We start from the raw sequence: 15,145 nt of genomic DNA, 5'->3' as shown, positions 1-15,145 counted from the left end.
ATAAAATAAAATAACGATCTCTCTCGTAAAAAATAAAAAACAAAACGATCATTTTAAGAAAAAAAAATTCTTCTCTCTCTTCAATCTTTCTCTACGAATACTCTCACATACCAAACAATCAGCCATAGACGATTCCATCATTATTCTTCTATCAAGTTCAATATATATTTATATGTTTTAAATAATTTATTTAGATGTTAGTGGTAAGACATATATATATATATATATATGAAACTCTTTGAAATCATATTCAATGTATAATAGAACATATTTATATATGTGTCACGTTTTTGTTTTTATTTATATATAGTTTGTTTGTATTTTTTTTTTTTGATTTAAATTTTGTTTCACATACACAAGATTGAGTGATTTGTATATTTCGTTTTATGTTTTTTTTGCTATGTGAACTAATTTGAAATTTTAATTTTATTCTATACATAAACACTGCACAAGTAATTATTATTTTTTGTTGACAGATTAAAAAATTTCTGCAAAGACATTTCTAATTTTTTTTTTTAAAGCGTATGTATTTACTACAATCATTCTAGCATAAGTTACTTTTTAAATTTTTTATTATTTTATATTGCTTTAATGAATGTAGATTAAATAGTATTTTAATTGTCTATAATTTAGGCCTTGCCGAATTCCCCCCTTTTTTTTTTTTTTTTTTTTTTTTTTTTTTTTTTTTTTTTTTTTTTTTTGATACCCAGAACACCCCCAAAGCCGGCCCCTGTGGAGCCGACTCTACAAGCCAAACTGGGGGGAGCTAGCCGCGCCACCTTAACCAGCGGACTCCCACTTGAGCAGCTAGGAGATTCGAAACCAGGTCCGTATGGAAGGGAGCAAACCTCCTTACCAACCCAGCTGGCCCCTCGGTGGTACCCCCCTCTTTAGCATTAAAGAATGCTGCGTAGAGTAAAACGTATTTTTATTTTTAATGCAGTTATGGCCCGTTTAAATTTGAAAATAGGAAAATATTTGAGACAAAAGAAATTGGCATCAATTATGATGTTATTGTTGGATATTGGGTATGCAGTGAATTGGTGGTATCGACTAATCCATTCTTTAGTAGATATATACATGTAGAAGCATTATTTGAGTTCAAGATATATTCTAAATCTCTACACAAATAGAGAAAATATTTACCGAATTGTTTATAACAATTATAAAGATTGTGTTGAGCAACTTATAGTCAATAGACAAACATTCATGAAATTGTGCTCCACGCTGCAAAACTTGGGTGGATTAAAAGATACCAAAAATATGTCGGTTGATGAACAAATAGCAATATTTTTGCATATTCTTGCTCACAATGTGAAGAACCAAGTCGTAAAATATCGGTTTAAATGATCAGCGAAAAGTATACGTAGACATTTTCACAATGTTCGGAATTCTATCATATGACTTCAAGGAGATTTACTTAAAATGTTTGAGGCTATTCCTACAAACTCAATGGATGTTATTAGATGGAAGTGGTTTGAGGTATGTAATTAATTTAAATATATAATTATCACTTATAAAATATTTAATTTTTTTATTTTAAAAAATTTGATAGAATTGTCTTGGAGCCCTTATGGGACATACGTTAAGGCAAGAGTGCATAAGAAAGACAAGCCTAGGTATACCAAAAAGGTGAAATTACTATAAATGCGTTAAGGGTTTGTTCACAGGGTGATGCTATGGTAACAGGGGTCTCGCTCGAGCGTGGCTTTCTTCGCTCGAGCGAGCTTGTCAAAACAGTGGGGTCGCTCGAGCGTGGACTTCCTCGCTCGAGCGGTCTGTAAAATGCAAAAAGTGCTAGATGTTGAAAATTTCCGCTCAATGCCCGCTCGACGCTCGCTCGAGCGTGAGACACAGTCCTCACTCGAGCGTAGGTTCCCTCGCTCGAGCGTGCGTCTGTGTGCACCAAAAACCTGAGAGCTTGCAATTTACGTTCGAGCCATCATTCCTTCGCTCGAGCAGAGCTCTGAACAAACGATGGTCGCTCGAGCGTGGAATCCTTCGTTCGAGCGAGGAAGCCAAATTTTGAAATTTCCAGATTTGCCTTCAAAGCTCAAACCAAGCATTCAACACCTCAAAACTCAACCACTTGGGCCCATTTTCTGGGAAAACACTTTAAACCCATAATATAACATGTTTTGAAGATCAATTTATAAAATCAAAGCCCAAGGATGAGTCAATTGAACACAATTTCAACAATAACTTCAAGAACATGATGAACATATGATATGCATGTTTTCATCTGAATTCAAAGCTTCTAATACAAGATCAAATGAGTCTAAACTTCCAAAAACAAGATGAATTCATGAGCTACGACTAGAGTGTAGACATCATGTAAGAATTTTCATGAAAACAACCTCAAAACTCACCAATGTGTACATGCATGCATGATTCAAGTTTCAATTCAACAATTTAAAACCAATATAAATGACTACCATTTTGTGCAATTTCCACTTTAATAGGACTTTTGGATTCATAAAAAAAAAAAAAAAAGAGGACTAAACCATTTACAAGATCATATTTTGAGATTTATTGGTGTTTTACCCTTAAATTATTAAATTCAATTGGTCAAAATAATGGAATTTTTATTAATTATTAACCTTTTTCTTTGTTAAGCATAGTTTTTTATTTTTTTATTTTTTATTATTATCGGCAAGTATATTTGTTGTTAGTCTTATTTTAAAGGCATTGGTGATAACCCTTAATAGCGTACTAATTTTTTTTTAAAAAAAATTGATGAATGTATAAAAGTTCTTCAAATTTTATAAAATTAGCATACAATCTAAAATCAATAGACTGATAAGAATAATGTAAGAATTTTAAAGTCCTTAAATTTTTGGTAAGATTTTTAAATTTATTGGATCAGACATTTAATTTCTAGCCTATTTTGAAAAGCGACATTTTTTTTTTGATTTTTTGACTTTCTAAAAAAAATATAAAAAAAAGATAAATAAATAAATAAAGAGGTGATATAATCCAAATAAGTCGATAAATTAGTAAATTGAATTTTTTTGTTTTTAATATCTCCCTAAACAAGTTCTATATATGAGTGGATCGAGGTGATAGGTTGCATTTGGTGTAGCTTTGAATGCTATTTAAAATGATGCTAACCCAGAATACACAATGTCGATGTGCACACCCTGTCATAGAAGTTTTGGGTCCACTTTGTGGATGTTGCGCCATTATTTATTTATTTATTATTATATATTTTTATGAACTTATACTAACCTATATTTATGGGGAAAGAATAAGGGGATTTGATTACCATTTTTTTATTATAAAGAATTTACCCTAGGTGGACGTTGTCCCATTATTTATTTATTTTTTATTATATTTTTATGAACTTACCTAACCTATATTTATGGGGAAATAATAAGGGGATTTGATTACCATTTTTTTATTATAAAGAATTTACCCTAGCATGCATTTAAGGGAAAGAATATGGGGATTTTATTACCCTTTTTAACCGTATGGCCTATATCTAAAGAGAAAGGAAAATGGAATCACTTCCAACGTCTTATACGGGACTTAAATTCACAACTTACGATTTGAATGGTTTATTTTATATAATTTTATGGTAAGATTAGTTATAAAAATAAAAATAAAAAAATTTGATTCCACACAATTGTAATCAAATAATTTTATTATATTTGTCTTTATAAAACTAGGGCAATATTTTTGGTTTTTAGAAAAGGAGAATTAGTGAAATATCTCTCTCTAATTTTGGGTAATAAGCAGGCCCGACTCTGGCTTAAGGCCAGTAAGGCCTGAGCCTTGGGCCTCAAAATTTTGGCCTAAAAATAGGACCTCCAAATTTGATAAAATATTATAGGCTCAATGTTTTTTTTTTTTTTTTGGATTTTTGGATCAATTTAAAGAGTCTCAAAATATTTTATTGGGTCCATATATGGTTTAGTCCATATTTATTTATAAGTGTAGTTTGGTCTATATTTTTTTATAAGTGTAGTTTGGCCCATATTTATTAAAATGAAAATATATATATATAAAAAAAAAGTGTTTGGGCCCAAGAAAAATAATACATATAATATATGGGCCCAATTTTTTTTTTTACCTTCTTTATCTATTAGATTTTAGTGGAATAAATAATTTTGTTCAAATTTTTTTACCTAGGTCTTTATCAGTTTTAATTGAATAATTTTTTCTTAATTTTGTTTCATTAAATTGTTTTGTTTATAATTTTAATGATTATATGTACAAGTAAATTTTTTGTAGTTACAAATAAATAAAAAAGTTATAACTTATCGTTTTATTCATAAATTTTTTTTTTTAATATAAGAGGGGCTCCCATTTTCAAAATTCGCTTTAAGCCCCCTAAATCTCAGGGCCGACTTTGGTAATAAGAGAGGTCCAACATGTTGTTTTTATTAGTTAAGGTTTGTTGATGAAATTTTTTTGTGAAATCAGAAAAATTTCTCTGTATCGAATTTTTTCTCTGTAAAAATATTGAGGAACCTCAACTATTATAAAAATAGAATTTTTTTAAGGTATCTGATATTAAGATTTTATAACATAAAAGACATACAATATTTTCATATTAGTTAAGTTCCCTCAATATTTTAATAGAGAAAAATTCAATTTAAAAAAATTTCGCTCGACAAAAAGAAATTTATTTTCAACACAATAATACAATAGGATGATTAGAACGAAATTTTCATCTCCCATTACTTCCAAAAAAAAATAAAAAAAAATAAAAAAATATTAACTGCTCAACTTACTTTGCAATTTAAGAAATGTTGATCATGAAACATTTCATCTCCCACACACACGCGTACACACACACACACACAGAGAGAGAGAGAGAGAGAGTTAAGGAAATGTGGAATGGAAATGTGAATACTTTCCATTTGATGCCCCAATTTTATATGAAAAAAAGAAACTACCAAAACAAGAATATGGAAAAAAATGAACTCCCGCTCACGATAAAAGCCACTCACTACATCTCTACATCTCTACCGCAATCTCTACAACTCTGTCTTCCTTCTGTCTTTTTTCCCAACCAAGAATTACAATGGATCAGCAACCACAATCCATTATTAAAAAACCCTCAAAGTTTTCCCGGTTTCTGCGATCGATTTTTGGCAGCTGCGGCGGGAAGTCAGTGGAGAAGACATTAGTGGAGGATGAAAAAGATGGGAATAGAGATTATTCTTTTTCTTTTTCTGCCTCCGGCTCGGACTCGGATTCAGCTTATTCTTCAAAGGAAAAGGGCAGTAAAAATGGAAAATTGCAAAATGAGTTTCAGAAGGTGACAGATGACATTAAGGAAGAACTTCAAGTGGCTGACTTGAAAAGGAAGTTGACAGAAACTACTGAAGAGCTTTTAGAAATTCATCCCCGTGAACTCAAGTTCATATGTGAGTCTTATCAATCTCGATCATCTGTTTTCCTAGTCTCTCAATTCCATACATTTGATTTTGTTAATATTAGTACATATTACATTTTATTTTATATATACTCTTTGTTCACTTAACAATTGGTTATCTAAAGCAATCTTTTTGAATAACATGCCCTAATATTATTCCTTTTTTTCTTTTATAGTTGAATTGAAGAAGCAGTCAACGTGCTCTGTTCGACTCTTCAATAAGTCCAACAACCATGTTGCGTTTAAGGTACAAACAAATCATGTTTTATTCGCATGAGTAGTACTAGTGAAATATTGCAGCATTTTCTAAATGGAATGGTGGGTGGAAATATAATCAATGGATTTTTTGGCAGGTTAAAACTACATCTCCAAAAAAAAAATATTCTGTGCGACCGAACATAGGCATTATTAAGCCAAAATCAACTTGTGAATTCACCGGTATGTCTTGTAACTTTTATTGTAAGTGAAAGTTAATGTATCATAAGGTTTTTCAGAAAAAAGAAGAAAAATGAATAAATACTTGCTGTATTTTCTAAAGCACACATACAAATTGGTTACCTATATATATTGGTATCAACAATTGAGTAAGGAGTGCATACTTCTCATTTTATTAGTAATTGAATTGAAAAAACTTTATTAAAGGGTATTTGAAATTAGTTGGATAGCAGTAACTGATGGGGATCCATCATTCATACCTATGTGGGGCAAGGACGGAATATTTTTGGAATTGATTTATTTATTTGTGCTTTATTTTAGGATTTCTTATTTTAGGACAGATGATCTTGAATATGCATATAGACTATTGTCATGGAGTGATAATTCAAACCTCGAATTAAAATTGTGCAGATGTTTCATAGAAGGCCGCATGCCAAGCTATTTTAGTTTAAAAGCATAGGGGGTTATCCTGGGGTGATCATATTAGGCATCATTGTTGTTTGGAATGCTAGTTGATAAATATACTGATGATAGGGGTGTTGGGAGCATTGGACCAAATGAAAAAAGTTATAAAGTTTATGGATTTTTATGGAATTTTGTTAGGAAAGGAAGGAAAGGCCATGGCTTTAACTTTTTGTCCCTCTAGCTCCAACCAATACTCATTCAGATGATTTTCCGAGCTTCTCGGGCTCTCCAATTTTTCTTTCAATGTTTGTGCATTATCAGAGGCAATTTTTTGGATTCTTTTTGTTTTGGTTAAGGTAAAAGGACAGTTTTCAATTTCGTGGATAGAGATAAATTTATAGACTCAGATTAGTATATCATTATTTTCCCATCACTGGGAAATGTCCTTAGATAAAAAAGAGGAAAATTAAGAAAAGAAAGGCAGCAAAAGTAATCTCTTTGCACATTATTAAATTTACACAATCTTTAAACTGCCATCTGAAATAAACTTGATATATTATTGCAGATTTTAGAAAATGTTGATACATTCAAATATTGTGTTCACATCTACTACATTCATCATACTATCTAAATGTTTGTTGTCCTTGTCTATGGTTGTTCATGGTTGACAAATTTGGTGTTATGTAGTTAAGATGCAAGCACAAAGGGTGGCTCCTCCTGACATGATATGCAAAGACCAGTTTTTAGTTCAGAGCACAGTTGTTCCTGCAGGGACCAGTGATGATGATATTACTCCTAGCATTGTAAGTTGTTTTGTAGTTGTATATAAAGTTGTTGGTCCTGATTTACTATTCTGGTTTCTCACGGTTTAGTTTGGCAGTTTGCCAAAGATGATGTCAGATACGTTGAAGAGAACAAGCTGAAAGTGGTCCTTGTCAGTCCCCCCAATTCTCCGGTACTTTCACCAATCAATAGAACATTGAAACAGGTGCCAGCTTATGAACCTTCAATACTGAAAGATCAAGTGCCGAGGAAAGTCAAAAGCCTTACCCAACGTCACACAGTAAGAGATTCTCCTTTTACTTTGATATCGGCTCATCTATGTACATTTTATATGTGGCCATCAACATGATGTAAGTCTATTCGGGGAATTGTACATGTGAATCTAATGGTTACATTGGAGCTTCATTATGTTCTGGAAATTGACCAGTTAGGAAAGAGATTTGAGTTAGGGATTCAGCATATGACTCAAGCTATCTGTCATATTATAATGAAGTTCTTTTCCCTTGGTGTTGTATCTGAAAATATAGTATATTTGTGATTTTGATTTTTCGTTTGTGTCAGGTTACTGAGGATGTGGAGTCCAAAGTGGAAAATAGTGAGGAGGCAAATTCAGCAAAGAGTTTAGAGTATAAAACAAGGAAGGATGCGGATGAGCCTTTAATGGATGTCGGGTATAAAACAAGGAAGGAAGTGGATGAGCCAACAACAGATGTAGAGCATAAAACAAGGATGGATGTGGATGAGCCAATAACAGATGTAGAACATAAAACAATGAATGATATGGAGGAGCTGAAGTTGGTTAAAGATGTTTCGGAAATGAAGTCAAAACTAAATGGACTTGAATCAAAACTAAGTGAGGTCAGTTTTCTCCCGGTTTTCTGGTTTCCAACTACTTGTATTAATCATGTGGCTTTCCTTGTTCGCTGGTTAGTTGCTAGGGTACCTGGGTTTAATGAGACTTCTCTGGCAGCTATACCTAGTTTGATATTTTATGCCTCCAACATCTCTTGTTTTTTTTTATATGAGGGATACATTTATGAGAGCTTGTTAATATGGAAGCTATACCTAATTTCTTCTAGATATATTTTATTTTCAATCCATGTGAAAGATATGATAAACTGTGGGATCCTTGTGGACTTGGTTGCCCTTTTTATGCGGACAGATTGGCTTGAGATACCATAAAGATGAGAATATTATACCATACAGCCTTGCACTTTACCCCTATAGTTATTTCACTTTGGTCCTTGCACTCCCAATTGTGACTGTCAAAACCTTATATTTCTAGTCAAGTTTCAATATCAATATCGATACTTCCGTCAAGTTCCGTATAGAAAATGATCAAAACTGGCCAGATGAATGTCACGTGAATTAAAAAAGTTTCCATCAAAGCAAATATCAGTGAATAAAGTGAATCTTCATAAAAAAAAAACTTGGGAGATTTAAATTGCCAAATGAGGCCATGTACTGCTACATGTCTAATTCCAGTCAAATTTACTGGCAACCATTGACCGAGGTTTGACATGGCAACTTGACCAAAAGTCAGTTTTTTGACTGCCACAATTAGAAGTACAGGTACTAAATGAGATTTGAGGTAAAGTACATAAGCGCAAAGTGTAATTTACCACATTAAAAATGCTTCAGCATCAATTATGCACTTGGCTTCATTTCCTGCTGTGAACACTTTGTAGGATGAGAATGCCTGCCAGTTGAGGAAAAAATGGAATAGAGATTATTCTTTTTCTTTTTCTTCCTCTGGCTCGGACTCGGATTCAGCTTATTCTTCAAAGGAAAAGGGCAGTAAAAATGGAAAATTGCAAAATAAGTTTCAGAAGGTGACAGATGACATTAAGGAAGAACTTCAAGTGGCTGACTTGAAAAGGAAGTTGGCAGAAACTACCGAAGAGCTTTTAGAAATTCATCCCCGTGAACTCAAGTTCATATGTGAGTCTTATCAATCTCGATCATCTGTTTTCCTAGCCTCTCAATTCCATACATTTGATTTTGTAAATATTAGTACATATTATATTTTATATATACTCTTTGTTCACTTACCAATTGGTTATCTAAAGCAATCTTTTTGAATAAAGAGTACAATTCATTGTTGATGCATTATTTTTTTATTTTGGGAAAAAAAATAAAAAATTGCCGTGACTTTCTTATCATGTTAACAAGATACCAAAAATGAAAACAAATTGGTTTAATTTCTTACTGGGAGCGAATTTGTTTTATTTCAACATATTATTTCATTTGCTTTTGTTGTGTTTCGAATTTCAAACTAATTGATTAACATGCCCTAATATTATTCCTTTTTTTCTTTTATAGTTGAATTGAAGAAGCAGTCAACGTGCTCTGTTCGACTCTTCAATAAGTCCAACAACCATGTTGCGTTTAAGGTACAAACAAATCATGTTTTATTCGCATGAGTAGTACTAGTGAAATATTGCATTTTCTAAATGGAATGGTGGGTGGAAATATAATCAATGGATTTTTTGGCAGGTTAAAGCTACATCTCCAAAAAAATATTCCGTGCGACCGAACAGAGCCATTATTAAGCCAAAATCAACTTGTGAATTCACTGGTACGTCTTGTAACTTTTATTGTAAGTGAAAGTTAATGTAACATAAGGTTTTTCAGAAAAAAGAAGAAAAATGAATAAATACTTGCTGCATTTTCTAAAGCACACATACAAATTGGTTACCTATATATATTCGTATCAACAATTGAGTAAGGAGTGCATACGTCTCATTTTATTAGTAATTGAATTGAAAAAACTTTAGTAAAGGGTATTTGAAATTAGTTGGATAGCAGTAACTGATGGGGATCCGTCATTCATACCTATCTGAGGCAAGGACGGAATATTTTTGGAATTGATTTATTTGTTTGTGCTTTATTTTAGGATTTCTTATTTTAGGACAGATGATCTTGAATATGCATGTAGACTATTGTCATGGAGTGATAATTCAAACCCTGAATTAAAATTGTGCAGATGTTTCATAGAAGGCTGCATGCCAAGCTATTTTTGTTTAAAAGCATAGGGGGTTATCCTGGGGTGATCATATTAGGCATCATTGTTGTTGGAATGCTAGTTGATAAATAGACTGATGATAGGGGTGTTGGGAGCATTGGACCAAATGAAAAAAGTTATAAAGTTTATGGATTTTTATGGAATTTTGTTAGGAAAGGAAAGAAAGGCCATGGCTTTAACTTTTTGTCCCTCTAGCTCCAACCAATACTCATTCAGATGATCTTCCGAGCTTCTCGGGCCCTCCAATTTTTCTTACAATGTTTGTGCATTATCGGAGGCAATTTTTTGGATTCTTTTTGTTTTGGTTAAGGTAAAAGGACAGTTTTCAATTTCGTGGATAGAGATAAATTTATAGACTCAGATTAGTATATCATTATTTTCCCATCACTGGGAAATGTCCTTAGATAAAAAAGAGGAAAATTAAGAAAAGAAAGGCAGCAAAAGTAATCTCTTTGCACATTATTAAATTTACACAATCTTTAAACTGCCATCTGAAATAAACTTGATATATTATTGCAGATTTTAGAAAATGTTGATACATTCAAATATTGTGTTCACATCTATTACATTCATCATACTATCTAAATGTTTGTTGTCCTTGTCTATGGTTGTTCATGGTTGACAAATTTGGTGTTATGTAGTTAAGATGCAAGCACAAGGGGTGGCTCCTCCTGACATGATATGCAAAGACCAGTTTTTAGTTCAGAGCACAGTTGTTCCTGCAGGGACCAGTGATGATGATATTACTCCTAGCATTGTAAGTTGTTTTGTAGTTGTATATAAAGTTGTTGGTCCTGATTTACTATTCTGGTTTCTCACGGTTTAGTTTGGCAGTTTGCCAAAGATGATGTCAGATACGTTGAAGAGAACAAGCTGAAAGTGGTCCTTGTCAGTCCCCCCAATTCTCCGGTACTTTCACCAATCAATAGAACATTGAAACAGGTGCCGGCTTATGAACCTTCAATACTGAAAGATCAAGTGCTGAGGAAATTCGAAAGCCTTACCCAGCGTCACACAGTAAGAGATTCTCCTTTTACTTTGATATCAGGCTCATCTATGTACATTTTATGTGGACATCAACATGATGCAAGTCTATTTGGGGAATTGTACATGTGAATCTAATGGTACATTGGAGCTTCATTATGTTCTGGAAATTGACCAGTTAGGAAAGAGATTTGAATTAGGGATTCAGCATATGACTCAAGCTATCTGTCGTATTATTATGAAGTTCTTTTCCCTTGGTGTTGTATCTGAAAATATAGTATATTTGTGATTTTGATTTTTCGTTTGTGTCAGGTTACTGAGGATGTGGAGTCCAAAGTGGAAAATAGTGAGGAGGTAAATTCAGCAAAGAATTTAGAGTATAAAACAAGGAAGGATGCGAATGAGCCTTCCATGGATGTCGGGTATAAAACAAGGAAGGAAGTGGATGAGCCAACAACAGATGTAGAGCATAAAACAAGGATGGATGTGGATGAGCCAACAACAGATGTAGAACATAAAACAATGAATGATATGGAGGAGCTGAAATTGGTTAAAGATGTTTCAGAAATGAAGTCAAAACTAAATGAACTTGATTCAAAACTAAGTGAGGTCAGTTTTCTCCCGGGTTTCTGGTTTCCAACTACTTGTATTAATCATGTGGCTTTCCTTGTTCGCTGGTTAGTTGCCAGGGTACCTGGGTTTAATGAGACTTCTCTGGCAGCTATACCTAGTTTGATATTTTATGCCTCCAACGTCTCTTGTTTTTTTTTATATGAGGGATACATTTATGAGTGCTTGTTAATGTGGAAGCTATACCTAATTTCTTCTAGATATATTTTATTTTCAATCCATGTGAAAGATATGATAAACTGTGGGATCCTTGTGGACTTGGTTGCCCTTTTTTTGTGGACAGATTGGCTTTAGATTCCATAAAGATGAGTATATTATACCATACAGCCTTGCACTTTACCCCGTATTTATTTCACTTTGGTCCTTGCACTCCCAATTGTGACAGTCAAAACCTTATGCTTCTAGTCAAGTTTCAATATCAATATCGATACTCCTGTCAAGTTCCGTATAGAAAATGATCAAAACTGGCCAGATGAATGTCACGTGAATTAAAAAGGTTTCCATCAAAGCAAATATCAGTGAATAAAGTGAATCTTCATGAAAGAGAAAAACTTGGGAGATTTAAATTGCCAAATTAGGCCATGTGCTGCTACATGTCTAATTCCAGTCAAATTTACTGGCAACCATTGACCGAGGTTTGACATTGCAACTTGACCAAAAGTCAGTTTTCGACTGCCACAATTAGAAGTACAGGTACTAAATGAGATTTGAGGTAAAGTACATAAGCACAAAGTGTAATTTACCACATTAAAAATGCTTTAGCACCAATTATGCACTTGGCTTCATTTCCTGCTGTGAACACTTTGTAGGATGAGAATGCCTGCCAGTTGAGGATAAAATGGAATGGTCAATAATTTGAAGACTGAAACATTCTGTTAAATTTCCAAATTTAATACACTTAATGGATTTAGAAAGTGGTTTATGATTGCCTTTCCACTGCTATATGTTCAAAGAACAGTGCTCATGATTTTTCCGAATTTACTTTTGCAGGCTGAAGTTATCATTTCAAAACTAACAGAGGAGAGGAGATTGAATGCTCAAGAGAGGGAAAGTTTATGGCAAGAATTGGTACTACATCATTGCATTCTCTTCTTGTTTAGTGTTTTCATGTACACCAGCAGTGTATCTAAGGGCCCGGTTACTCTATTCTATGATATTTAAATGGAGTTCCATTATATTGTCTTTATTTAAAGACACTGTTGATATTGCTCTTGGGAGCAACTTAAATGAAGGCTAACAGCAATGGCCGTTAAGATGAGTTATAAACCCAATTAGCCATTGAAACCCTTTCCTACCTATGAATCCAAGATCCAGTGGCTTAGTTTGTACTCGCAAAAGTTGCATAAAGAGTATCTGTATTGGATAGAGAACCATTTTCTTAGAATACCATAAGAACCAATAGGTGAAAATAGTCATTAATAACATCTTTAGACCTCTTCAATGGACCTTTGCTTAACAAACTAGTATGGTAATCGGTTTCTAGTTGTTTCTTGATCTCCAAAATTTTCATTTTGAAACTCTTGTATTTTGTGCTATTTTCACTCTCAAAACAAATAACCCAAGTGGGGGGTGAAAATTTCTAGCAAATCTATAAGATAGTCAATGCATCGCTTTTGCATTTTTGCTTTTTTTCTACGACTTTCACTTTTGGAGACATACTTGTTGGATTTGCTTCTTGACATTGGCTTAATTGCTTTTGCAGGCTTTGTTGATGAGCAAGAGAGTTGTACGAAAAGTTTATGCAGGATTTCTTTTCCTATTTGCTTGTATGGTGGCACTTGTCAGTGTCATGCTCGGGTACCTTCTAAACCGCTGAGATAGAATTTTTAGCATGAAGAACGTCTGGGAGATTCAATATATGCCTGCCTCTACATGAGAGAATTGTTTATATAACCAGAGGTTGTTGATAGAAGAAGACATAGATCACTAAAATTCCCTCCTTTTGGTGCCCTTTTGTGGCTTTTGTCACTGTGCAACTTCGTAGTTGTTCACTAATCTGAATTGAAGTTGGTGAGTTCAATAGAAAATCTCATCAAGGTGGTTTTAGTTGTATGCATTTACATTTTCAAAATCAAGATATAGATGTTTTTGCACATTGTATTTGTGATTTTGTTTGGCAACTACTTTTTTTCATGTGATAAACCTTGCAATCACGAAATAAGTTGCTTTTCAACTAAGAAAGTCAAAAAGTAAAAAATTTATTTAACAAAAGGCTTTACAACATTTTAAGGGTAATGTAATGTGATAATTTTTCACAAAAAAGTAACTAGTTAAAAAAGTTTCACAAACTATTTTTTCATAACAGAAAGTAAAATTTTAAATGCACCAATTTTTTTTAGATTTTATAAAATAAAAAATTATTTACCAAAAAATTGCCGAATCCAATAGGATGACACTGAAAAAGCTAACTAATTTATTTTTATGTTAATTTTTTTTAAAATTTTTCTAATTTATTGTTTAGCGAGATATATATATATATATATATATTTTCCTTTTGTAATATGAACAATTCGAAAAAGGAAAAAAGTTTTAAACTAGAAAAGCAACGCTACAAGATCAAGGGTCCCACTTCTTCCCGGTAGGCGTAACGTACCATAAAAACAAAGGTAGGTTTTGGTAGAATTTTTTAAATATGATTTGAGAATCGAGTTATATTTTGAGTTTGTAAGTTTTAGAATTATGATTTGAGTGTAAAAAATTTGTTTAGTTATGAGTTTTGAAAAGAGTTTTGAATTCAGTTTTGAGTTGAATGTTGAATTGAGTTTTTAATGTTTAACGTGACATGTGAAATAAGAAAATTTATTTGGTTATGAAATTTGAAAAGAATTTTTAAAACTTAATTCAAATTGTTATAACTCATAACCAAAAATACTACTCAAAATTCTATTGAAAATTCTGAACAATGAACAAATTCTTTTTAAAATTCAATTAAAAAAATTAATTATTAACAGAAAATAATATTAATCGATTTTTTTAATTGAAAATATTACAAAGGCAATAATTTTTTTTTTCAAAATAAATATTCAGTTACTGATTTAAAATAACTTTTGATTGTATATTTGGTTCGAATTTTTTATAAATATTTTTCAGTTAAAATATTTTTATAGTTTTAATAATTACTGTCACGAATTATTTGCTATTTATTGTATTGTTATTTTCAAATAAATAGCCAAAAATATTATGTATGTGAGAGTCAAACAAAAATTAAAATATTATTTTGTTAGCATCTACACAGTTTACCACACACAATTCAATTTTATTCAATTTTTTTATTCGCTTTCGACAGAAAATTAGTTTACAATAGCACAAACACATGTATGTATGTATGTATGTATGTATGAAAGAGTTCCCAAAAAAAAAAAAAAAACCATTGTAGTGCTCAACTGGCTGGACATCCGGAGGGATGTTCGGGGGATGTCCCATAGACTCAAAAAATTCAAAAACTGTATGAAAAGGAAAGAGTTTTGCATTGGAACTTTGTTTTGGAATGAGCTCTGCCA

At 32.3% G+C, this 15,145-nt stretch overlaps 1 protein-coding gene across 1 annotated transcript; it reads left to right on the top strand.

Annotated features, from left to right (window-relative positions):
* The first annotated feature begins 3,834 nt into the window (after window positions 1-3,834).
* Window positions 3,835-13,738, top strand: LOC145788985 (uncharacterized). Its single transcript, XM_082870329.1, has 14 exons — window positions 3,835-5,375; window positions 5,560-5,630; window positions 5,737-5,821; window positions 6,911-7,026; window positions 7,104-7,286; window positions 7,568-7,864; window positions 8,695-8,947; window positions 9,329-9,399; window positions 9,503-9,584; window positions 10,673-10,788; window positions 10,866-11,048; window positions 11,328-11,624; window positions 12,636-12,713; window positions 13,348-13,738. The coding sequence occupies exons 1-14, from the start codon at window positions 5,030-5,032 to the stop codon at window positions 13,459-13,461; spliced, it is 2,292 nt and encodes a 763-aa protein (XP_082726455.1). The 5' UTR covers window positions 3,835-5,029; the 3' UTR covers window positions 13,462-13,738.
* Window positions 13,739-15,145: the final 1,407 nt, after the last annotated feature.

This window comes from Camellia sinensis, chromosome 5 (assembly GCF_055761805.1).
Source record: "Camellia sinensis isolate YWXY chromosome 5, ASM5576180v1, whole genome shotgun sequence".
Classification (NCBI taxonomy): domain Eukaryota; kingdom Viridiplantae; phylum Streptophyta; class Magnoliopsida; order Ericales; family Theaceae; genus Camellia; species Camellia sinensis.
Note: the sequence above shows the minus strand (reverse complement) of the source record. Positions and strands in the feature narration are given on the sequence as shown.

Bases quoted from the DNA above. Each gene is read 5' to 3' on its own strand.
- LOC145788985 (XM_082870329.1), top strand. From the start codon at position 5,030: ATGGATCAGCAACCACAATCCATTATTAAAAAACCCTCAAAGTTTTCC. The intron at 7,287-7,567 runs GTAAGAGATTCT...CGTTTGTGTCAG, and splicing joins GCCTTACCCAACGTCACACA to GTTACTGAGGATGTGGAGTC. The intron at 11,625-12,635 runs GTCAGTTTTCTC...TTACTTTTGCAG, and splicing joins TTGATTCAAAACTAAGTGAG to GCTGAAGTTATCATTTCAAA.